Raw genomic sequence first — 26,037 nt, 5'->3', positions numbered from 1 at the left:
GAGTTATAGATTGAACAGGAATAGAGGCTTCAGACATCCAAAGAAGGATTGTCTTTCCTACAAAAATCTCTTCTTTAACTCTCCTCTCAAACCATTTCTTTTCTGTGGCTCAGATCTGACCCTCTCTCTGTTCAAAGCAGTGGTCAGTGTCTGTGAGATGGAGATGAACAGCAGACTGTGGTCCTGAGCTGCTCTCTCTCGTGTTGGTTCATTCTCTTATGGAGTGTTTAGTTTCTCCAGTGTGACGGTCACTCTTCACTGAATGGCGCAGACACATTACTTTGTTTGTGTCTCGAGGTTTTGTCCTTTGGGTGAATCCGTCTTTCAGACGGGAGTTGGGTAGAATTAGTCAAAATGAGTTCCATGAGCAAAGTATTCACAATTTTATATTAAACAAAATCACCAAAATGTCGTGTGTGTGTCGTGTGTGTGTCGTGTGTGTGTCGTGTGTGTGTCGTGTGTGTCGTGTGTGTGTCGTGTGTGTCGTGTGTGCCCTTTAAACTCTCCAGCCTGAAACGAGGACGTGTTCATCTTTAGTAAAGTTACAAAAACAAAATCAGTTTCACAGAGATCCACAGTCAGAGCACGGTCCAGATCCACGGACTAAACCAGGACTAAAACTGGACTAAACCAGGACTAAACCGGGACCAGACTTGGACTAAACACCACATGTCTCTCCTCTGTCATGCCTTTAAAGCTTCACTCTGTAACCTGAGTTGTCTTTGCTTTATTTACTCCACACTATTAAATTATTAAACGTCTATTTTCCTGGAGACAAACAGGGTTCAGGCTCCAGATGAGATCAGTGGAGAGGCGAGTTGTTTTTCATGGTATAAATAGACCTGTAATTGAATAAGTGCAAAATACTGTGGATTATTTCAGGCGAAGCGATAGCGTCTCCATGGAGACAGCAGGTGGTGAGAAATGTTCCGTGGTGCAGCATTAATTAAACTTGTTATTTTGGCTGTTGACTGTGGAGCTCTGTTCAAACATAAACATGAGGAAATACATCAACAAAACACTTCTATTTTATCAAGAAAAATCATCTACATCACAATTTAAATATAAACATTTTTCCCAAAATCGTTTCCCATTTGGGGGAAGTTTCTTTGAGCTTGTTCGTTCTCACCTGAAAAATCCACTGGAATTCTGGGGGATTTAGTTTGTCCCACATCTCAGGTTCATGATCAAACGTTTGGACACGCCCTCTCTGTGGTTTACTTCATTTTTACAACTTTCCACGTTTAATAAACACGGAAAACATCAAATATATAAAGTCAGATGTACGAGATTATGAAGAAAAAAACTGAAATAACTCAATATTTTTCAACAAAAGCAAAGGACGGACACTTTATGGATTTACATCAAATATATAAATAAAAAAACATTTTAGAGTCATTTCACTTCTTTTCTTTACGACATAATCACAAATATCTTACATCATATTTGATTCTGTTTATTTTTACCACTTTGTACATTTTATAAATAAAGAAAAACACACTGATCGAGAGGCGTGTCCAAACGTTTGGTTTATACATTCTCCTTATTTCAGTGCTTTTACAAATGTTGAAATGTTTAGGTCTCAGGTTTGTTCTTCTTATTTGTGACTTGAATAAAAGTTTCTCCAGACGACACTCTCAGGTGAAGTCTGGAGGAGCAAGAAACAGAAACAAACAAAACTGAAACACCCACGGAGCAAAGGACCAATAAACAGATCACCTCGAATGGGACTAAACCAGGACGAGACTTGGACCAACCTCAGTCCTGTGAGGAGGTGCGACACATTTTTTGTACTAAAATGATTTAACAGCTCAACACATTTCTGCTGGACGGAGAGAATAATGTGTGAACATCTGGATCCTCCAAAAAATACAGAAATATTCTCCTGACCTCACCCCCGTCCACCTCCCTCCAACCTGCTCCAGCTCAGGACGTCCTGACCAAGACTAGACCAAGATCTGAAGACGAGTCCTACTGCTGCGGACAGGTTTGACCCAGAGACACTGGACGGGTCAAATGCAGGTTTGACCCAGAGACACTGCAGGTGTTACATGTACAGACTCAGGTCCACAGACACTGTGTCCCACTGAAGAACAGATTTAAATGTTTTCTTTGCTCCTCCAAACTCCACTCACTTCTGCTCTTTAGTTTTGACTGAATGACCCAAAGTTTCCAGCAGCAGGCGCAGGTAAAAAACGGGTTTAAACGTGTGGCTCTCTGTCGTCCAGGCTGCAGCAGTCCATCGCCTCAGGACTGTCCTGTTCAGAAGGGCTCATGGGAGACCAGTCGCCCTCACTGTCCTCGGCCCCGTGGGCCCCGTGGGCCCCGTGGGCCCCGTGGGCCCCGTGGGCCCCGTGGGCCCCGTGGGCCCCGTCGGCTCCGTCGGCTCCGTCGGCCCCGTCGGCCCCGTCGGCCCCGTCGGCCCCGTCGGCCCCGTCGGCCCCGTCGGCCCCGTCGGCCCCATCGGCCCCGTCGGCCCCGTCGGCCCCTCTCTGCCTGCAGAAAGGGGGGATCTCCACCACCACATACTTCTTGGCCCACCCGCTCGCCGGCGCCCTCGGCCTCATGTCGTTCACACTCGGGACAGGGTCAGGTCTGGAGTTCACTGCAAAATGACAATGATAAACATGTTTAGACGAGATGATGAAGATGATGAAGGGTTTTTGTGCATTTGTTGAGGGATTTATTATAAAACTAGAGGACCGTTCAGTGTTGTGTCACTTCCACGTCACACGACTGAATCTCCTCTGTTTATGTTCACGATGACATGTCGTTTAAAACTAACGAGGTTAAAAGAGCCACAGAAAGAGCTCCAGGTTGAGGAAGGATGCTACACTAAGCTAAGGCTAGCGGCGAAATCAGCAGTAAAATAACTGGTTGTCCACAGAAGTGACATCATGATTTTACATTTAATTTTTACACGTCCAGAGAAATGGGCGGAGTCATGGGTGGATGAAGTCTGAGCGTACAGCTCTGTGTAACACGGCTAAAAGCTCAACTTGATTCTGCACATATAAAGTTCAAACAGTTCAAGCCGTGGCAGCGCTGACGTCTCACCTGCGCCGGGCGGCAGCTGGTTGGCGTCGCACGTCACGGAGCCGCAGTTGTTGTTGTTAGCGATGACGGCGTCCGAGAGATGAAAGGAGCGCGGTAACCGCGGAGACACCGGCACCGAGTGACACTGTCGTCCCGGTAACTGTTGCCACGAGTACGACCCCTCCGTCGCCGGGCCGTTAGCGTTAGCATTAGCCTGCAGTTTACAGAACACACTTCCTGGAGGAGAGTGGAGATCGAACACTAAAGAGAACACAGATTTAGTGGGGACGTCGAAGAATTTGATCTTCCCCCCGCAGAGGTCCTCTCGAGCGGTGAACGGGTTGATTTTGTGAGACTTGGTGCTTCTCTGGGTCAAGGGCGGGTCGTAGTACGGGTCCTGCACGTTGACCTTTCTTCCTGGTTTACAGGAGAAGACGTCCGATTGGCTGCGACTCAGCCAGATGTTGCGTCGGGGCCGAGGCGATTTGGGCGGGATCTTTCCGTCTTGGAAACTCAGAGGATTCAGACGCTTGAAGCCCTGCACCTTTTCACCTGCAACAGAGACAAAACGGACAGTGAAATATATGAACAGTTCATTTGGCGATGTGGTCGGACATTGCACCGATACTGAAAATGAACTGATTTGGTTTCAGTCGATGTCCAGGACATAGAAAACGATGAGAATAAACTATTTACTGGTCATAGTCGGCCCTGAAACTCTCATAACGTTCTGTAAATGAAAGAAACAGATTTCTAATGCATCAGAATATTGCAGTGAAGGTCTTATTACACTGTCAGGGCTCTTTTTATTTTTATTTATAACGGACAGTGCATGTTGACCAACAGAAACTGTTTAACATGCCACAATTAGCCAAAAGGCTATAGTTTTCATCTGTTGTCTGTTGCCATGATGTACAGATGGCTCTTTATAAAAACATTTGCAGGGATGGTTAAAAAGTAGAAAAGCAAGTCTTCTTCTTAAGTCTTAACAAGGGAATAATAGCGAAGAAAAATAATTAAAAGTAAAAGATTATGTTAAAAAAGCACAAGAAAATAAACAAAGGGGCAATAAAAGATTTGTTAAAGCAGAATTACAGAGACGCACATGCAAAGGACAAACACTAGATGGCAGCAGCAGGAGTTTGGTGTTGACAGGACTGATTTGTTAAAAGCCAACATTTAAATTTTGATTTTGATTCATTTGATTGTTTCATATTCTCCTGCTGCTCTTGAGTTTTGTGTTTCAATGTGGGAAAAAAAGGTTCTTATCTCTTATACTTGACACTTTCTAATAAAGAACAATAGCACAATCTGTTTCAAAAATAATCACATTTTTCACTTTTACAGCAGCTCCAGTCTGGATTCTCAAAAGCACAAAGTCTAATGAAAATCAGTCTGAGGCCACTAGGGGGCAGAGTGTGTCCCTCAAATCCACTGAACAAGACTGAAGTCACAACGCAGACGCCTGAAAGTTTTCACTAATTAGAATTAAACTAAATATTTTAAATACAAACATTACAACAGCTACAAATCAAATAGAGTCAAAACAGCACAGAGCAGTTTTACTTTAAACATTCCAGACTGTGGCTTTAAGGGGCCTGTATCCTTTGTGTTTTTTTATGTATTTGAGCTAAACGTGTCTCTCCCAGGCCTGACATAAGCAGAGGTCAAAATAAGTCCACTGTGTTCTGTCTGTATCTAATTATAAAGTGTGTGGTTAGCATGCTAGTTGTAAACCCCACTCTTCTAAACTCATCATGGTGAATAACTCTGATGTTCAGAAGCATCGATCAGTGTGGAGTAACTTTGGACCATTGAAACTGTTTAAAATGAACCGTTTCTGTTTTTTTAATTTAAAAATTCCGTTAGTGGTTTTAAATATCTGCTGTCGAACACTGACCCTTTAACACCAGCGTGTTCAGGCTTTGTTGGATCGTTTAGTCCTTCCTGTTCGGTCTCATTAGTCAATACCCGTCCTCTGTTTTCACAGAGTTACATAAGCAGCAGCGCGGTCAGAACAGGACGTCTGCATCTTTAGGACAAAACACGCTTCATACGACAAAAACATTAAAAGACATTAACACAACAAAACTATTAGGTCCTGGGACATGTGAGACTCACACATAAAGGATTCATGTCTAATTTAGACGAGCTCTGAGTCTGACCGACACGCTCTGACCGACACGCTCTGACCGACACGCTCTGACCGACACGCTCTCGTCTGACAGACTCTGGTCTGGTTCATTTGCAAATTCCAAATGGACCTAAATGGATGAATTAAAGCAAAATCCCAGTGGATCATTTTGAAACAGTTTGATTAAAACACATGAAGCTGCAACAACAGAAAAACAGGATGAGCAATAATGAGCCATAAAAGGGATTTATCCATCCATCCATTTTCTTCCTCTTATCCGGGGCCGGGTCGCGGGGGCAGCAGTCTAAGCAGGGACTCCCAGACTTCCCTCACCCCGGACACGTCCTCCAGCTCCTCCGGTGGGACCCCAAGGCGTTCCCAGGCCAGAGAGACATAGTCCCTCCAGCGTGTCCTGGGTCTTCCCCGGGGCCTCCTCCCGGTGGGACATGCCCAGAACACCTCCCTAGGGAGGCGTCCAGGAGGCATCCTGAGCAGATGCCCGAGCCTCAGCTGGTTCCTCTCAACGTGTAGGAGCAGCGGCTCTACTCCGAAAGGGATTTACTCATGTCCAAATCTGATCATCCCCCTCCCCAAATCTGATCATCCTCCACAGCTCAAATCTAATCGTTTTACAACCAAATCCCCCACAATCTCCACACGACCGCAAAGAAAAAACCCAAAATACTGACCCCAAAATAAATAGTTCCAGCTTTTATATAATGAACGACTCTCCTGACTCTCTTGACCTTTAACCCTTCACTCTCCTCCTCTGACTCTCTTGACCTTTAACCCTTCGCTCTCCTCCTCCTCTCACTCTTGACCTTTAACCCTTCACTCTGTACCTTTACTGATCATCATCTTGTCGTTGCCGTCGGCGACAGAGTCCTGCTCCATCTCCTCCAGCTTCAGTCGAGTCAGGATCTCCTCCAGACTCCTGACGATGTCGGGGAAAATCGGACGCAACTTTGGATCCATCTGAGACACAAGAAGCACAGATCAGTACAGAGACAAAGTGACGTTTAAAGATTTTAGATGGAGGAAGATGGAGTTTTTTGAGTGGAAAGTCATGTTCTAACACTGTGTCCTCCTCAGTCATAGCTGAAGTGTTTCATGTGGCTCTGAGGAAACTTCAGGAAAATGAACTTAGAGAAAAGGATTTGAGATGAAGCAGCAGATGAATTTAAGCTTTAGTACTGTTAAGTGTATAAGGCTGAACAAGGTGGACAGAGTGGGACATTTTAATACAGAACAATCCAACTAAAGCAGGTGGTCTGTTTACAGCTCAGATCTGCGGAGAATCGACCACGCTCACAGGAAGAATAAGCAATAAAAACAGTGTCAAATGTATAGGCTTAATTAAAACTATGAATAAATGTGGCTCTGATCATGACCCTTTGATAAGACTGAACCAGACCACGTGACCCGATGACCACGTGACCCGATGACCACGTGACCCGACGAGACCACGTGACCCGACGAGATGTCACGTGACCTGATGAGATGTCACGTGACCTGATGAGACCATGTGACTCTGTGTCTGAAGGAGGCTCAGGTGCGACTCACGTTGCAGCAGTTGAAGGTGAGCTGCAGGAAGTCGTGAGGACAGTCTCCGACCATGTGCTGAAACGTGTGATAGTCCAGACCAAAGTTCTGAAAAAAACACAGGGTCAGTGTCACAGTGAGACGGATAATAACACGACAATAATATGTGCTCCACTTTGACCTCTGAGCCTGACACGCTAACTGTGCTAATGCTAATACTACGGGGATCCTGATCTGAGCCTGTGATGCTAACTGTGCTAATGCTAATACTACAGTGATTCTGATCCGAGCCCGTGACGCTAACTGTGCTAATGCTAATACTACAGTGATTCTGATCTGAGCCCGTGATGCTAACTGTGCTAATGCTAATACTACAGTGATTCTGATCCGAGCCCGTGACGCTAACTGTGCTAATGCTAATACTACAGTGATTCTGATCTGAGCCCGTGATGCTAACTGTGCTAATGCTAATACTACAGTGATTCTGATCCGAGCCTGTGACGCTAACTGTGCTAATGCAACACATTCTGACCAGGCGACAGATTCCTGGCTGGTTCCACAGGGGGGCGCTGTCTGCTCTTCCACATTTACACACAGAGTTTAGTTTCTTTGTGCGTTACAAATTAAAGCTGATCAAATGTCCAAACACTCCCAGAAGAACAGAACATGAGTCTGACACTGACCTCTGTTCGTGGAAGGAAGTCGGGATCAGCCTGAACTCTGGCGATGATTTCACACAGAACGATCCCGTAAGAGAAAACATCCGCCTGAAACGATCACACAGGTGCATGTGTTTACCACCGAGTATCACCAAAACCTCACAATCTGGAACCAAACTTCTGCAGATTATACAGAGATATTCATGTGTTTCACTTTGAGACCCACATTTAGTTTAAAATTCACTTTTTGACTTTTCTAAAACCCACAGACTTGGCTCCTGTGCCGTGAGGTGACGTCGTTTTACCTTCTCGTTGTATCGTTCTCCTCTCAGGACTTCAGGAGCCATCCAGTACGGAGAACCCACCACAGTCAGCTTCTCTGCTTCAGCCCTGAACACAGACGAGGAATTAAGACTAAAAACAAGTCCAGGTACGTTTCAGATGAGAGAAAAACGTCATGACACGGATCAACGTTCAAGAAGCACAATATTCATCTAAAACGACTAAAAGAAAATACTCCTGACGTGTCAACACTTTGGACAGGCCTCGTTATATTTTCAAATATAAAGTTCCACACATTGAACACCAGGTGGCAGCATCACGAGCAGCAACAGCCCGTCCGACGCACACAGGACGTAAAGGTTTTTTCTTACGTGTTTGTTGGGATCTTCTCGGCCAAACCGAAGTCGCCCACCACTGCAGAGAACCCGCTCTCCTCACATTTGATCAGGCAGTTCTGACGAAAGATCAGGGAAATAAAATATAAACATGAACAAACCTTTGGCACGTTTAAAACAAAACGTGAAATATTTAACCACACCTGAGCAAACACAACCTGCTCAACGCAAACAACGCAAGATTTACACTGTAAGAAACGCACGACTGCACAATGCGAGGGTCAAAGGTCATTTAAACGGAGGCGTTTGACCCATCCTTTAACGGGACACTGATGATCCTTTAACCCAGTGGAGTCAGCTCTGTCTTATACGTAAAAAAAAGAAGTATTTTCCATCTTATAAGTCAAAAAATACACAATAAAAAAGAGAAAAACGTGGTTGTCCGTGAGACTTTAATGTGAAATTATATCCTCAGATGTGATTTATTTTCCACAGTCTGAGAATAAATCCCCGGACAAACTAAAAAAAAAGAGAAAAGTGCAATTTATAATCCGGAAAATACAGTATTTTTTGATTTATTTATTGATCTTTATTTATACGGGGGAGAAACTGCACGACCAGTAAAATATGAACACACTCAATGTTTGTTTTTGTTACTTTACATTTTATAAACGCACAAAAACATCAAATATATGAAGATCTATGGAATAATGTAGGAAAGAAAAAAACTTAAACAACTCCATATTTTTGACAAAACAAAGAGCGGCTGCTTTGAACTTTTTAAAATAAAATATATTTTTTTTAAAAAGAGAGACAAAGTGAAATTAAAAACTCTATTTCGATATTTAATGTCGATAAAAAAACACAGACTCCGTGTTTGTTTCACATCGTCGTCAATAAATAAATAAAATAAATAAATTTAATTAATTAATTAAATAAATAAATCTAAATCTGTTCAGGAAAAGGACATTTGTGATTTGATATTTCGATACTGGTTTTAGTCCTGATTACTATGGGAGTATTGATTACTATGGAGTATTGATTACTAAGGGAGTATTGATTACTATGGAGTATTGATTACTATGGAGTATTGATTTCTTGTGGCAGGTTGACCTTTGACCCTTGGCTGTTCTGAGCGGTGGCTCTGAGTCAAAGTGAAATGAAGATGGAGGCGGCGGCTCATTACTGCGCCCAGAATAGAAGAGCGAGTTTAAACGCAGCTCGAGTGTTTAAATAGTTTTATTTAATGAGTTTATCTTTGTTTAGGTATTTCAAAAGTGACATTTAAGTGTTTAAGTTTCTCACACCAGAGACACACGACGTCACACCAGGTCCACGTCCGGACTCACTCCTCTCACTCCGGACTCACTCCTCTCACTCCGGACTCACTCCTCTCACTCCGGACTCACTCCTCTCACTCCTGACTCACTCCTCTCACTCCAGACTCACTCCTCTCACTCCTGACTCACTCCTCTCACTCCAGACTCACTCCTCTCACTCTTTATCAGCCCAGTTCATCATTAGTTTGGTCCAGGTCTGGTCCAGGTCTAGTCCAGGTCTGGTCCAGGTCTGGTCCAGGTCTGGTCCAGGTCTGGTCCAGGTCTGGTCCAGGTCTAGTCCAGGTCTGGTCCAGGTCTGGTCCAGGTCTGGTCCAGGTCTGGTCCAGGTCTGGTCCAGGTCTGGTCCAGGTCTGGTCCAGGTCTGACTAAAGTCTGATTATTCTGTTTTGTTTGTGTTACATTTGATTAACACATTTTCTTTTCACTCCTTTTTGAGCTTGAATAAGAACAGACTGAGATGTGCTTCAGGTGTATCTGTGCTCGAAATAAATACATATAAAAAAATAAAAATAAATAAAATAAAATAAAAAAATAAAAAATATATAGAATAAAATAAAATAAATGTGTGAATCTGGAGCACTTTAATAATAATGTGAGATAAACATTTACACTCACACTGCTCCTGTTTTTACTGTTTTAAATTGACCTATGCAGGTGTTTTGTTTGTTTTTGTTTGTGTTGTTCTGAATTGGAGCAGTCTTCATTGTTCTGGTATCAGTATCAGTATCAGTATCAGTATCAGTATCAGTATCAGTATCGATCCTTCGTATGGAAATGGAGTATGAAACGTATCAGACAGCACTCGCTTAAAGGCCCAAATAAATCACATTACATTAAATGTGTTTATGAAACTTTCTGGTGGTGAAGTTATTGCTCAAATCTTTCGTCCAGCAGGGGGCACCACCAGCACAAGTTACACGTCAGATCTGTGGAGTAACAATCCCTCTTCTTATTTATAACTGTTACTTTTGATGAATAAAACACCTGCACTTGAATAAATGACATATTGTGTAACATTTGAGGCTAAACAACAACAACAACAACAACAACAACAACCTCCATGGGAATAAACAAACAGCAGGCTCTTCACCAGAATGTTACACAGTGGAGCTTTAAATAAGAGCATAAGTTCTCCTGTGTTGCTCTATATTTGATTCACACTTCCTTTTGTTCAGTTCTTTTTATTTGTTTTATTTATTGTGTTTGAATCTGTCTCTTTCCCATAATCCCGTCTGTCTGAGCTCTCACTGCTGATTGGACGACTGATTCCACACCTGGCCAATCCCGTGTCTTATTTATTCATCTGTGTGTCTCTGTGTCTAAATTTGTGTCGTTCACTGATAGTTTTTCATTTGTGCGTCTCTCGTTTTCCTTTGTCGTTCGATTCTGTTTTTCGTTTGTTTCTGTGTCATGTCCCTCAGTTTTTTCACTCGTTTTTTTAATAACACGACCCGTTTTCTGAGACAGTTTGGTTTCTAGATTCTTCTGTTTTATACATTTACATAAATATTTTAATCCACGTTCATTACTTTTCCTTTTTCTGTTCATTAAATCACTTCTTTATTTCATCATTTTCCATCTGTTTTGTTCTTTCTCTGACCCAGAGCTGCTCTTAATAAAAACATGAGAACAAAAAGAACTCGTCAATATTTAAATCAATGAGTCGCCACGTAACGACACAACACACACAGGACGCACAACACACACACAGGACACACACAGGACGCACAACACACACATACAACACACACAGGACGCACAACACACACACAGGACACACACAGGACGCACAACACACACACAGGACACACACAGGACGCACAACACAGACACAGGACACACACAGGACACACACACAAAGAACTCGTCAATATTTAAATCAATGAGTCGCCACGTAATGACACAACACACACAGGACGCACAACACACACATACAACACACACAGGATGCACAACACACACATACAACACACACGACGCACACACACACACAACTCATCAATATTTAAATCAATGAGTCGCCACGTAATGACACAACACACACAGGACGCACAACACACACACAGGACACACACAACACACACAGGACACACGACGCACAACACACACGACACACACAGGACACACACACGACACACACACGACACACACACGACACACACACAGAACTCATCAATATTTAAATCAATGTGTCACAGAATGAGTCGCCACGTAATGACATAACACACACACGACACACAACACACACACAGGAGGCACACAGGATGCACAGGACGCACACAACGCACAACACACACGACGCACAGGACACACGACGCACAACACACGACGGACACACACAGGAAGCACACACACAGAACTCATCAATATTTAAATCAATGAGTCACCACGTAATGACATAACACACACACGACGCACAACACACACGACACACACAACACACACGACGCACAACACAGGACACACAGGACACACACAGGACACACACACAAAGAACTCGTCAATATTTAAATCAATGTGTCACAGAATGAGTCGCCACGTAATGACATAAGACACAACACACGACACATGACACACACACGACACACACGACGCACAAACCAAACATGTTTAACACTCAGATAACTGTTCTGTTTATTAATGCTTTGCCTGAAATGTTCCGCTCTGTTGTATTAAACGTATCGTCATGGAGACCAGCAGGTGGCATGACCGGGCCAGTTTACAGACGCAGGGATCCGGCTCTTTCACTTCTGATACTGATACCGATACTACGGCTTTAAGTATCTGCCCGATATCAAACGATACCAGAGACTGAAAACGGCGTCAAACGAAAACACAAAACTGATCCAAATGTGATTTATCTCTCAAATAAACACAGAACTTTGTATAAATAAAAGAAACATTCTGAGACTTTATGATCAGATTGGATCAGTAAATCGTCTCATTTTATCAGTTTAAGTGTCCAGGACATCAGACAAATTTACATAAACGTTGGATCTCAGTGTGACTCTGAAGTGCTGTACGTTTGCAATTTGTTTTCTCCCCGACAAAACCCACAATGTCGATGAAACGTTCTGCACCGACAAAGACGCCTACGAAGGTTTGAACTTTGAGAGAGTTTAAACGAGAGAGAAATGTGAGAAAATGTTAACGCCTGTGTGAGAAAAGTGTATAAAGTGTGTGGTGAGGGGTTTAACAGACAAAAACAGAGAATAATGTAAAAAAAATTAAGCAGATTTTGCCCATTGTAAAAATAAATAAATAAATGAATATAAATAATAATAATAAATAAATAATAATAAAATAAAAATAAATAAATAAATGAATATAAATAATAATAATAATTAAATAAATAATAAAAATAAATAACAAAACAATAAATAAATTAAATAAATAAATAAATAAATAAAGCAGATTTCGCCTATTGTGGGTTATTTTTAGAACACGATAAACGAGGGACCAGTGTAGTAGTTTTAGTATTGATAAGTATCTGATTATTGATACTTCTGGCAGCCCGAATACACAGAACTTCCGTTTTACTTCGCTCTACTTCCTGTATTTTTGTACTTGCCACTTCACTGATGTCAAACTGTGATAAATATTGACTACATTTCCGTCGTCGTGCGTCTTTCTCGTCTCGTGCTTCAGTTTTAATTTGAGTTCGGACACGACTCCGGCTGAATGCAGAACAATAAAGGTGGAGTCGGTAACAGGAGGAGGCGGTTTGGCGGGCGGCGCTGTCACGGGGCCAGTTTCCATGTGGGCGGCGCACACGGGGAGGAGAAACAAACCTTAGACGTCAGGTCCCGGTGGAAGATGCCTTTGGAGTGGAGATAGGACAGACCCTCAGCGATGTCCAGGGACAGTTTCACCCTCATAGGCCACGTCAGCGGTTTGTTACTGTCCAGGAGCTGCTCAAGATTCCCCCCGTTTATGTACTGCAAGAAAGAACGAGAGAAAGAAAGAAAGAAAGAAAGAAAGAAAGAGGGATGGATTAAAGACGACGCACTGAGCTCGTGTCTCTATAATTTACACATTTTAAATCAAATATTCATCTAAAACCACTTCATAAAACAAACAAGTGTGAAAACTGTGGTGTCCAATGTGCAAAAAACAAACAAAATGAAAAAAAAACAACCTTATTATAGTTTATTTTTGCGTTAAAAGTGACGTACTGTGACTTTAATTGTTAATCGTTTTGTGTTTTGGAGCAGGTCTGAGCCTCGTCTTCTCGTTTTAGTCTCTGGTTTTTCTCTTTCCTCCATAAAACTACACCCCGTCCCATCAGACACAAGGTCCAAGCAGATGAGTCACATGACTGAGCCCGGCGTCGAGTGGGAGGAGCCACCTGCATCCAGCTCCACCTGACCCAGCTCCACGTGACCCAGCTCCACCTGCGTCTAGCTCCACCTGCGTCCAGCTCCACCTGACCCAGCTCCACCTGACCCAGCTCCACCTGACCCAGCTCCACTTGACCCAGCTCCACCTGCGTCCAGCTCCACCTGACCCAGCTCCACGTGACCCAGCTCCACCTGCGTCCAGCTCCACCTGCGTCTAGCTCCACCTGCGTCCAGCTCCACCTGACCCAGCTCCACGTGACCCAGCTCCACCTGCGTCCAGCTCCACCTGCGTCTAGCTCCACCTGCGTCCAGCTCCACCTGACCCAGCTCCACCTGACCCAGCTCCACTTGACCCAGCTCCACCTGCGTCCAGCTCCACCTGACCCAGCTCCACGTGACCCAGCTCCACCTGCGTCCAGCTCCACCTGCGTCTAGCTCCACCTGCGTCCAGCTCCACCTGACCCAGCTCCACCTGACCCAGCTCCACCTGACCCAGCTCCAACGTGACCCAGCTCCACCTGACCCAGCTCCAACGTGACCCAGCTCCACCTGACCCAGCTCCAACGTGACCCAGCTCCACCTGACCCAGCTCCACCTGACCCAGCTCCATTAGACCCAGCTCCACCTGACCCAGCTCCAACGTGACCCAGCTCCACCTGACCCAGCTCCAACGTGACCCAGCTCCACCTGACCCAGCTCCATTAGACCCAGCTCCATCAGGCCATCAGGTTAAAGGTCGCTGACCCCTGGACTAAAGAAACGTTTTTATCATCATGGTGGAATCAGAATCGGTATCGAGTTTCCAGTATCGAGTTTACTCCTGAGTATCACACACGTGTATCAGACACAGGACGATGTCGCTGATGTTTCTGTTATAAACAGAAGAAACTTGCTCAAAATTATCTTGAAAAACATTCTTCCTGTAAATAAGATCGCCTCTCCACAGATCTGACTGTAACTCGGCCTGGTGGCGTCTCCTGCTGGTCTCCATGGAGATGATCTGTCATGCGGTGGAACATTAGTGGAAACGCACGACCATCTCCACGGGACCAGACGGCAGCAGCCCCTCCCCCCAATATGACCACAGAGAGTATAAAGACGAGGACTGAGAGGAGTGATGTCACATAGTACTTGACCAATGAATCTGAGGTCGAGCTCCAGCCTCAGAAATACAAACAACCAAAGAGCCAATCAGGAGCGAGGGTGATGAAGGTAACGCCCCGTCCCGCCCACACCGCTGGCCAATCAAACTGATGCTAACGCTAACAGCTAACGCTAACAGGAGCGACCTCGGGGAAAGAAGGACCTGATTTGTCTGTTATTAATGTTCATATCTTGATTTACAGACACAAAAGTGAAATAAAAACCCCAGGATCATGTAGAGGGTTAATACGAACATTTAAGACCAGAATGAGTCTGAAGGACAGAGACAGAGAGAGGACAGAGGGGACACAGAGAGGACACAGAGAGGACAGAGGGGGCGCTGTTCAACACAAAGAGTGAGCCAGAGCAGGAAGTGCACCATGATCACTTCCTGTTTGAAATGTAGCAGGTTACATCTTTATATAAACAGGCTCCTGTATCACACAAACTGACTGTTGCAGCTTTAATCCATGTTATAATGTGTCACCTCCTCAAAAACACACTGGAGTTGTGTTTTGTTTCATTCACATGTTTGAGTCGCACTTTATTATTAGTCTGTTACATTTACAAAGCTCAAAATGCGACGTTCCACCTTGTGATGTCATCAAGTGGTAGTTTTCTGAGCCTAAATCTGCTGTTTGTGCGTTAAACATGTGTGAATCAACAGGTCTGTTTGATTATAAATAAATAAAATAATACACTATGAGCCCTTTAAGGTGTAAATGTTCCAGAGCTGATCTTTATCCCGGCGTAGTGTGGTTGTGTGTCTTACCTCTGTCAGGGCGTGCAGCTGTCCCTCATGAACACACACACCCATGAACCTGAGAACACACAACACACCAAATATAAACACTAGAGTACACACTGTGGTGAGTACTGTGAATACTGTGGATACTGTGGATACTGTGAATACTGTGGATACTGTGGATACTGTGGATACTGTGAATACTTTTACACAGAGTTATATTACCAGTATATCATAGAGTAAAAACACGGTGTATAAAGAGGATTTCTCTGAGACAGAAGTGACTGAGATGAACATTTGGTTTTTTGTTTTCACTTTTAACTCACGATTCACAAGTTTAATCTGTTTTTACATAAATATATGAATTTCCTAGTACCATTTTCTGCATAAATAGTAGCTGTCTGCTCCTCCCTGCTCCTCCCTGCTCCTGCCTCCTTCTCCCTGCTCCTCCCTCCTCCTCCTCCCTGCTCCTCCCTCCTCCTCTCTGCTCCTCCCTTCTCCTCTCTGCTCCTCTCTCTCTGCATCTCTTTTAAAAATACCTGAGCATCATTTCTTGTGGTTTGTGTCAAACAGACACTGCAGAGTCAGGAATCTGGACATGAACCGACAAGTTCAACCACAGAGATAAAAAACTCTGTACACACAACCCTCTATCAGACACACACACACACACAGATACACACAGACACACACAGACACACACAGACACACACAGACACACACAGACACACAGACTCTGCTTCATGTTCACTCTATTTTACTGTCTTCAACATAAACTACACAAAAATGTCCAAATAATACAACTAAACCTGACACAGTGACAGTGAAATGTACACACACAGACACTAAAACACACAAACACAAATACAACACAAACACAACAACGACATCATGAAACTCACTCTCTGAGTCTAAAGTGTCTGGGCCTTTAACAAAATGAAATGATCTGAACATTTGTGTTTGTTCAGATTTACTTTGGATAATTTTTGTGACTTATTTCTTTTTTTTTTCAATAAATTACATCCGACAGTTCCTCTTTAAGTTACTGTTACTTCAGTACTTTTCCCAAATACTTTTTTCTCTTGAGCACTTTCTTGCACTTCTCATTTTTCTGTAGTAGTGTTACTCTTACTCGAGTACAGTGTGTGGATACTCAGTCTGACGTCATCGTCTGTCGTGTTTGGGTCAAAAACGACCCAATATTAGTCAAACAAATGAGTAACACGACACAAGCCCAGAGAGAAAAGACAGAGAGAGCAAAGACAGAGAGAGCAAAGACAGAGAGCAAAGACAGAGAGCAAAGACAGAGAGAGCAAAGACACAGAGCAAAGACACAGAGCAAAGGTCGACGTGGTGGGTCGTGTTTGGACGTTAGCAGAACAATGCTCTGTGTGTGATGCTCATTTCCACAGAAACACAGAGGCTAAACAAAGACGAGTCTGTGACAGACGAGAGCAGAGAAGAGACAGAAGAGAGAGAAAAGAGAGAGAAGAGACAGAAGAGACAGAAAAGAGACAAAAAAGAGAGAGAAAAGAGACAGAAGAGACAGAGAAGAGAGAGAAACGAGAGAGAAGAGACAAAAAAGAGACAGAGAAGAGACAGAAGAGACAGAAGAGAGACAGAAAAGAGACAGAGAAGAGACAGAAGAGACAGAAAAGAGAGAAGAGACAGAAAAGAGAGAGAAGAGACAGAGAAGAGACAGAAAAGAGAGAGAAAAGAGACAGAAGAGACAGAGAAGAGAGAAGAGAGAGAAAAGAGAGAGAAGAGACAGAGAAGAGACAGAGAAGAGACAGAAGAGACAGAAAAGAGACAAAAAAGAGAGAGAAAAGAGACAGAAGAGACAGAGAAGAGAGAGAAACGAGAGAGAAGAGACAAAAAAGAGACAGAGAAGAGACAAGAGACTGAAAAGAGACAGAAAAGAGCACTGACCTGACTCGGGGGTAAATGCCCTGACCTGACTCGGGGGTAAATGCACTGACCTGACTCGGGGGTAAATGCACTGACCTGACTCGGGGGTAAATGCACTGACCTGACTCGGGGGTAAATGCACTGACCTGACTCGGGGGTAAATGCTCTGACCTGACTCGGGGGTAAATGCACTGACCTGACTCGGGGGTAAATGCTCTGACCTGACTCGGGTCAGACCTGACTGACCTGAGGATGCAGGGGTGTGAGAGGCGGTTCATCAGTTGCACTTCTCGGAGCATGTTCGCTCTGTTACTGCTCAGTTTGTTCATCTTCAGAGCCATGACCTGACCTGAGGCTCGATGATGCACCTGCAACGAGAGAGAGACATTCAAATGAACCACGAGCGCAACATTTACACTAATCCATCAAACACTCTTATTGGGACAGAACATTTACACTAATCCATCAAAAACTCTTATTGGGACAGAACATTTACACTAATCCATCAAAAACTCTTATCGGGACAGAACATTTACACTAATCCATCAAAAACTCTTATCGGGACAGAACATTTACACTAATCTATCAAAACTCTTATTGGGACAGAACATTTACACTGCGCTCAGATTTGTCAAAGCTGTAATTTCATCTGGAGTTGGTTTAAATGATAAAGTCCCAATAATCTCGTTTTGTAAAAAACTCTTAAATAATAATAATACAGTGGATTTATACAGAGCCTTTCCACACACACAGAACTTTCCAGAGCATCACTCACTCCACACTCAGGGGTGTGAGCTCCTGCCACAGCTGCCCCGGGGCAGAGTGATATTAGAGACAGAACCATGTGGATCATGATCAGAGAAAGTGTCACGACAAACTCCAGTCAGATAAATGTACCAGAAACTCAACGTCACACATTTACAAAACTGTAAGAGAAATGTGCACACGAAGAGAGAAGAAAGAGAGAGAGAAGAGGAAGAGAGAAAAGAGAGGAAGTTAGAGAGAGAGAGAAAGAACGAGGGGGTAAGAAACAGAGAGAAGAGAGGAAGTGTTAATCAAATGCATTATTATTATTGTTACCACGGTGACAGAAGATAAAAACATCACCAGAAAAAGAGAGAGGAGAGAAGGTGGAGGAAGAGAGAGAGAGAGAGAGAAAGTGAGAGAGAGAGAGAGAGAGAGAGAAAGTGAGAGAGAGAGAGAAAGTGAGAGAGAGAGAGAGAGAGAAAGTGAGAGAGAGAGAGAGAGAGAAAGTGAGAGAGAGAGAGAGAGAGAAAGTGAGAGAGAGAGAGAGAGAGAGAGAGAGAGAGAGAGAGAGAGAGAGAGAGAGAGAGAGAGAGAGAGAGAGAGAGAGAGAGAGAGAGAGAGAGAGAGAGAGAGAGAGAGAGAGAGAGAGAGAGAGAGAGAGAGAGAGAGAGAGAGAGAGAGAGAGAGAGAGAGAGAGAGAGAGAGAGAGAGAGAGAGAGAGAGAGAGAGAGAGAGAGAGAGATATGAGTGAAATGGGGTCAGGTTTGTTGACTTGAAAATGTCCAGACAAACAGTAGTTTTATTGTGACGTCGTGGGTCACATTTCTGTTTCAAACCACATGAAAATATCTGAGATGAATCATTTTAAATGTTAAACTCTGGATCATCACAGAAACAAAGACTCAGTTTTAAAATGTTTTCAAACTTTGGATCATCTCCACAAAATGTCTCAATAAAACAGTGAGATTTAGATATAATTACATCTGTGTGAGCAGTAAGTGGTAGTCCTGTGTATACATGTTCTGTGTGGAGTTTGTGTGTTCTCTCTCTCTGTGTGGAGTTTGTGTGTTCTCTCTGTGTCTGTGTGGAGTTTGCGTGTTCTCTCTGTGTCTGTGTGGAGTTTGCGTGTTCTCTCTGTCTGTGTGGAGTTTGCGTGTTCTCTCTCTGTGTCTGTATGGAGTTTGCGTGTTCTCTCTGTCTGTGTGGAGTTTGCGTGTTCTCTCTCTGTGTCTGTGTGGAGTTTGTGTGTTCTCTCTGTCTGTGTGGAGTTTGCGTGGTCTCTCTGTGTGTGTGTGTTCTCTCTGTGTCTGTGTGGAGTTTGCGTGTTATCTCTGTGTCTGTGTGGAGTTTGTGTGTTCTCTGTGTGTGTGTGTGGAGTTTGTGTGTTCTCTGTGTGTGTGTTCTCTCTGTGTCTGTGTGGAGTTTGTGTGTTCTCTGTGTGTGTGTGTGGAGTTTGTGTGTTCTCTGTGTCTGTGTGGAGTTTGCGTGTTCTCTGTGTGTGTGTGTGTGGAGTTTGCGTGTTCTCTCTGTGTTGCGTTGACAGACTTAGGGTCCAGAGGGTCCAGTTCAGATGGCGAGGGGCATTGATCTTCGTTGTTTTCTTCTTATTATTATTATATAAAACTGATAAAATCATCACCAGACTCAGACTCAGACCGACTCAACAGCGCCACCTGGAAAATTCTACATTTCGACATGAATTGAAAGCCGACACATATTTCACCTCCACAAAATTCACACCAGTGACAAAAATCCAGGAGACGAGCAAAACAGTCGTTCATCAAACTCCCTGACGACGGACAGGAAGTCGGCCATATTGGACTGAACATTCGTCATATTTTGGTCAGTGTGTGAGGAAACATCTAGTCCCACGTTTACAAAAGTTATCCACGTTTTTGGATGATTCCTGACGGTTTGATCGGTTTTTATCCTCCTGATATCGAGTCTTTTCCTTCGTATAAAATTCAAGTTTGAAGTTGTGTCATGGTGAGGACCGATAAAGTTCTACAGGAATCTCATGGATTTGAGCAGATCTGAGGTCGACACTTCAGGTCTGTACAAAATAAGACCCAGGGCTGTTTCAGTTGGTTTATGTTCCATCGCACTGAACTGAACAATCACTGATACTGAGACAAACTGAGACGGGCCTGAACTCACAGCACAATGGAATTATATTATACATATTTAGTTTCAGCGCGAGGCTCAGATCATTTAGACAAAGGAGCGTTCATCCGTCACAGAAGAGCGATAGAGAGAGCGGTGTCCGTTTCAACAGGAGAGGGGGATGAAACACAAAGAGGGAGATTAATAATAGAAGAATCTTACACTGATCTGATGGAAATACTTTTTAAACAGGACATACTGCACAAAACAGACTTTACACTTGTGATTATCGTTTTTCTCATTTGCACATTTTGACTCATGACTCTTTAATTTTTTTTTGTATTTGTACAGATCCCAGTGAGACGCCAGAACAAAACAAGCAAAAACTAAAACTAAATACCTGCCAAATGGATAAATAAACAATCATGAGTTAAAAGTTCAACAAACAAATGAGATATGTTCAGGTACTTTTGAGTAAACTTTATACTTCCACAGTGTTCAGCTCTAAATGAAGCTCAGAGGCTGCAGCAGGTTTACAGTTTCATATTTGGACTTCCAGCTACGAGTATCATAGCAACCAAAGAGCCAATCAGGTGCGAGGGTGATGAAGGTAACGCCCCCTCACACCCACACCGCTGGTCAATCAAACTGATGCTAACGCTAACGGCTAACAGGAGCGACTGTACTGCGCCACAACGAAGTACTGCGCTACAACGAAGTACTGCACTACAACGAAGTACTGCACTACAACCAAGTACTGCGCTACAACCAAGTACTGCGCTACAACCAAGTACTGCGCTTACCAAGTACTGCGCTACAACCAAGTACTGCGCTACAACCAAGTACTGCGCTACAACCAAGTACTGCGCCACAACCAAGTACTGCGCCACAACCAAGTACTGCACTACAATGAAGTACTGCGCCACAACCAAGTACTGCACTACAATGAAGTACTGCACTGATGTGAGACCAAAAACACCACAATCTGAAGCGATGCAGTGAGAAAGACCAAGTTTAAGGTCCCAGAATTTACTCCAAACAACAACAACAACAACAACAACTCCTGTTTAGTCTGCATAAAGTCAGATGCCCTCCCCGTGTGTCAGATGCCCTCCCTGTGTGTGTCAGATGCCCTCCCCGTCTTTGTCAGTTCTTCTGGATGTGTTTAAAATGTGAACTTTGAACAGAATCGTTTTATTAAAACATAAATCACAAACACAGAGTCAGAAATGTCCCCGTTTCATTGAGACACTGAGAAACACTGATGCAAACTCAGGACTTCCTCAAAGAACTTCTCTAAAGCTTCTCTTCTCTAAAGCTTCTGTCACGTCCACACTTCCTCTTTATGTCATAAATCATTTTCACACTTGGTGATGGTAAAGTACTACTGTAGCCAAAGCTGCCCTGGGGCAGACTGACAGAAGCGAGGCTGCCAATCTGCGCCATCGGCCCCTCCGACCACCACCATCATTCACACACACACCACTTTCATACTAGGCAATGTGGGTGAAGTGTCTTGCCTAAGGACACAACAACAGAACTTGGTCTGAGCGGGACTCGATCCTCTGACCTTCGGGTTGGAACCAACACTCAACCACTGAGCCACTGTCGCCCCGACGAGGATGATGGACATTATGATGGACATTATGATGGACATTATGATGGACATTATGATGGACATTATGATGGACATTATGATGGACATTATGATGGACATTATGGAGCAGCACAGACTTTGGACTTTGAGATAAAACACAAAATAATTCTACAGGTTCATGTTTGTCAAAGACGATGTTCAGTTTGTCTTAAACTCAGGGCTGAGGTTCAATCCCACAAACACAAACTGAAGTGTTAAATTAAAGTGAAGATGACTCTGTTCTCGTGGTTTTTAAAATGTGCTGAACATAAATGTTTGAGCTGAGGGTTAAATATGAGACAGAAACGTCCTCTCCAGAGACACAGAGACACACAAAGCCCCTGTTCAGGCTCATGTACAAATATGGGTCAAATGAGTCTGGGGTCAGCGAGGTCACGTGGGTTTGTTCAGTCAACCACAAATAAAAAGCCTTTACTGTAAAGAGAATCCACACTAATAACACGACAGAGTACGGCCCCCAGAGTCTGAAAACTCAACAAAAACAACAAAAACAACTAGAAAAGACACGACAGAACGTGACTCCACAAACTGAACTCAAATTATTCAAATTAAACTGATTAGAATCTTAACAAATTAATGCAAAACACAGAATAAACCATTACAAGAGGTGTGTAGTTACAAGGGGATGGATGCCACAGGTTATAGGTCAGATCTGTGGAGAGGCGAGTCTGCTCACCGTAAGAATGCAGGTTTTTATGGGAGTAAAAACACCTGTGAGTGATTAAATACGTAGATACTGTGATGGAAATGTAAGTATATTTGTGTTGTGAAGTAAAAATATCCTTTCCATCTGTCGTCGTGTAAAAGCAGAGACTCAGAGCTGAGATGAACATTTTAAAATACACACACCTGATGTTTTTAAAGTACCTGACCTCTCTGTCACACGTCGGGTCATTGTCCTGGATTTTTACCCCCAGTGAAAGTTAAAAACCTAAAGTTAAATAAACTGTACCCTGTAAACGTCAGAGAAGAATCCAGAGCCGATCCACTCAGAGCTGAAGTCGTCCAGTCGAGTGAGACACGAGAAGGCGCTGATCAGAGCCCGATACGAGGACGGCCACACGCGCCCCGCCTGGAACCACAAACAACGATCAATGAAAAGAACAAACACCGATCGATGAAAAGAACAAACACTGATCAATAAAAAGAACAAACAACGATCAATAAAAAGAACAAACACTGATCAATAGACAGAACATCTATATAATGTAACAGTCAAAATGTTTATATCGATGTTTTAATCTGTACTTTGCTGAGACGTTCTGTTTGTGTTGATGTGATATTATTATTGATTATTATTGAGATACTTCAAACAAATATCCATATGTTCGATATTTGTCCATAAACCTCAAGACCCAGAAACAAGAGAAGATCTGAAGAGACGATAAGAAAGAGCAGCTGATTGATCATCACATGAACTGCACTCGTTCATCAGATCATTTCTTCACTTTCTCTTCATTTGGCAGATTTAAATTTTTCTTTTACGGATCAGATCTGGACGACTGAGGGACACAGACGTTTGTCAGTGTCAGATTCTCTACTTTAAAGGACAGAATATTGATTATTTCCTTCTTTGTGACATCTACAGTAAAATATAATATTAGAATTTTTAGAGTCTTAATAAAAACACAAAAGGAGCTAGAATCTGTTTTTTTGTGTGTCACGGTGAGGGTTTGGTTGGATCCCCGGGTCGCCCAGGCCTTTCTGTGTGGATGGGTTTCCTCCGGGTACTCTGGGTACTCTGGGTACTCTGGGTACTCTGGGTACTCTGGGTACTCCGGTTTCCCCCATCAACCAAAACATGAACAACGAGACAACTGTTGTTGTGAGTTTGGGCATTACAAAAGTAAAATAAAATAAATTGAATAATCAAACGGCCTGCCGCACTGACCTGTGGCGCAGAGGCCGTGTCCCCCGGAGCGAAACCTGCAGGGACGTCCCCGTCCTCCGCCTCCGGGCGCGTGGGGAAGGCGGCGATAGAGTTGCGTTTGTTTCGGTCCATTTTGTTTTTCTGATAATTTTCCTCTGCTGCGATGAAGCCACATGACAAGGGCCCAGTGTAAATGAGCTGACGACGCCTTCACTGCACCTGGGAGTTTACAGCGCCCGGACGCAACCATAGACCTGAGTGAGGGGCTCGGGGCGGGGCTCAGGGCGGGGCTCAGGGCGGGGCTCGGGGCGGGGCTCGGGGCGGGGCTCGGGGCGGGGCTTTAGTCTTGGATCAGTTCAGTTCTCTTCATGTCGACTGGATTTTGAGGACGTCACATCGTCGAGATGTTTGTTCTTTGAAACCTAGAAAAAGAAAATTAAACGTCATAAGAGAAAAAACAAACCTGAACTTTAAATAAGACGAGTCAAAAGTTTCAATATCCAGACACTAAAAGTGATATCAGTTCTACACGAGTAAGAACCAGAACATAAAAAAACATAAACACGACAAATGGAACAGTTTTAAAAGTCAATCTGTTATAAAACCACACGGAATATTATAAGAAACAAAACACTTATTACATTTGATCGTCTTTATTTTTATTGTCTTTTGAAAAACTGGAGTCGAGAGATTCATGAAAACAAAACCGGGACTAAACCAGGTCTAAACCAGGACTAAACCGGGACTAAACCAGGTCTAAACCAGGACTAAACCAGGTCTAAACCAGGACTAAACCGGGACTAAACCAGGTCTAAACCGGGACTAAACCAGGTCTAAACCAGGACTAAACCAGGACTAAACCAGGTCTAAACCAGGACTAAACCAGGTCTAAACCGGGACTAAACCGGGACTAAACCAGGTCTAAACCGGGACTAAATCGGGAATAAACCAGGTCTAAACCAGGACTAAACCAGGTCTAAACCAGGACTAAACCAGGTCTAAACCAGGACTAAACCAGGACTAAACCGGAACTAAACCGGGACTAAACCAGGACTAAACCAGGACTAAACCAGGTCTAAACCAGGACTAAACCAGGTCTGAACCGGGACTAAACCGGGACTAAACCAGGACTAAACCAGGACTAAACCAGGTCTAAACCAGGACTAAACCAGGTCTAAACCGGGACTAAACCGGGACTAAACCATTGTTCCACCAAATGATGTCATGAGGTGATCCTTTACAAACACAAAATGCTGTTTTTATTCTTCATTCACTCCACACAGCCACAGCTGCCCTGGGACAGACTGACAGAAGAGAGGCTGCCAATCTGTGCCATCAGCCACATCAATGACTCATGCACCACTTTAACACCAGGCCACGTGGGTCGAGTGTCTTGCCTAAGGACACAATGACAGAACTTGGTCTGAACTGGAATCAAACCTCTGACCTTAATGTTGAGGCTCCGCTGCACACTACACACACACGCACACACACACCCCCACACACACACCACACACACCACACACACACACCCCCACACACACCACACACACACACACACACATCTGTCCAGACTCGTCCTGAGTCTGTGACGCCTCAAAGTCTTTGGTCCAAGTCCCAAAATCAGCAAATCAAAGTCCGGTTCAAGTCCAGGTCTCGGCTCTGGACCAAAACCAACACAGACCCAAAGGAAGTGTGAGGAACACACGGCAACAGACAACACAACAGACAATACAACAGACAATACAACAGACAACACAACAAACAACACAGGACAACACAGGACAACACAACAGACAACACAACAGACAACACAACAGACAACACAACAGACAACACAGGACAACACAGGACAACACAACAGACAACACAACAGACAACACAACAGACAACACAACAGACAACACAACAGACAACACAGGACAACACAGGACAACACAACAGACAACACAGGACAACACAGGACAACACAACAGACAACACAACAGACAACACAGGACAACACAACAGACAACACAGGACAACACAACAGACAACACAGGACAACACAACAGACAACACAGGACAACACAGGACAACACAACAGACAACACAACAGACAACACAGGACAACACAACAGACAACACAACAGACAACACAGGACAACACAACAGACAACACAACAGACAACACAGGACAACACAACAGACAACACA

At 43.8% G+C, this 26,037-nt stretch overlaps 1 protein-coding gene across 1 annotated transcript; it reads right to left on the bottom strand.

The window, feature by feature from the left end:
• Window positions 1-1,610: 1,610 nt before the first annotated feature.
• On the bottom strand, window positions 1,611-24,108 carry tesk2 (testis associated actin remodelling kinase 2). The gene is made up of 12 exons (XM_055228544.1): window positions 23,863-24,108; window positions 22,924-23,043; window positions 17,711-17,832; window positions 15,584-15,632; window positions 13,120-13,266; window positions 8,025-8,107; window positions 7,677-7,761; window positions 7,396-7,479; window positions 6,734-6,820; window positions 6,013-6,145; window positions 3,058-3,588; window positions 1,611-2,605 (listed from the first exon to the last, which is right to left on the bottom strand). Exons 1-12 carry the CDS (start codon window positions 23,971-23,973, stop codon window positions 2,202-2,204), a joined length of 1,956 nt encoding a protein of 651 aa, XP_055084519.1. The 5' UTR covers window positions 23,974-24,108; the 3' UTR covers window positions 1,611-2,201.
• Window positions 24,109-26,037: the final 1,929 nt, after the last annotated feature.

Source organism: Periophthalmus magnuspinnatus, chromosome 17, assembly GCF_009829125.3.
Source record: "Periophthalmus magnuspinnatus isolate fPerMag1 chromosome 17, fPerMag1.2.pri, whole genome shotgun sequence".
Classification (NCBI taxonomy): Eukaryota; Metazoa; Chordata; class Actinopteri; order Gobiiformes; family Gobiidae; genus Periophthalmus; species Periophthalmus magnuspinnatus.
The sequence above is the reverse complement of the archived record's forward strand: the minus strand, read 5'-3'. Positions and strand labels throughout refer to the sequence as shown.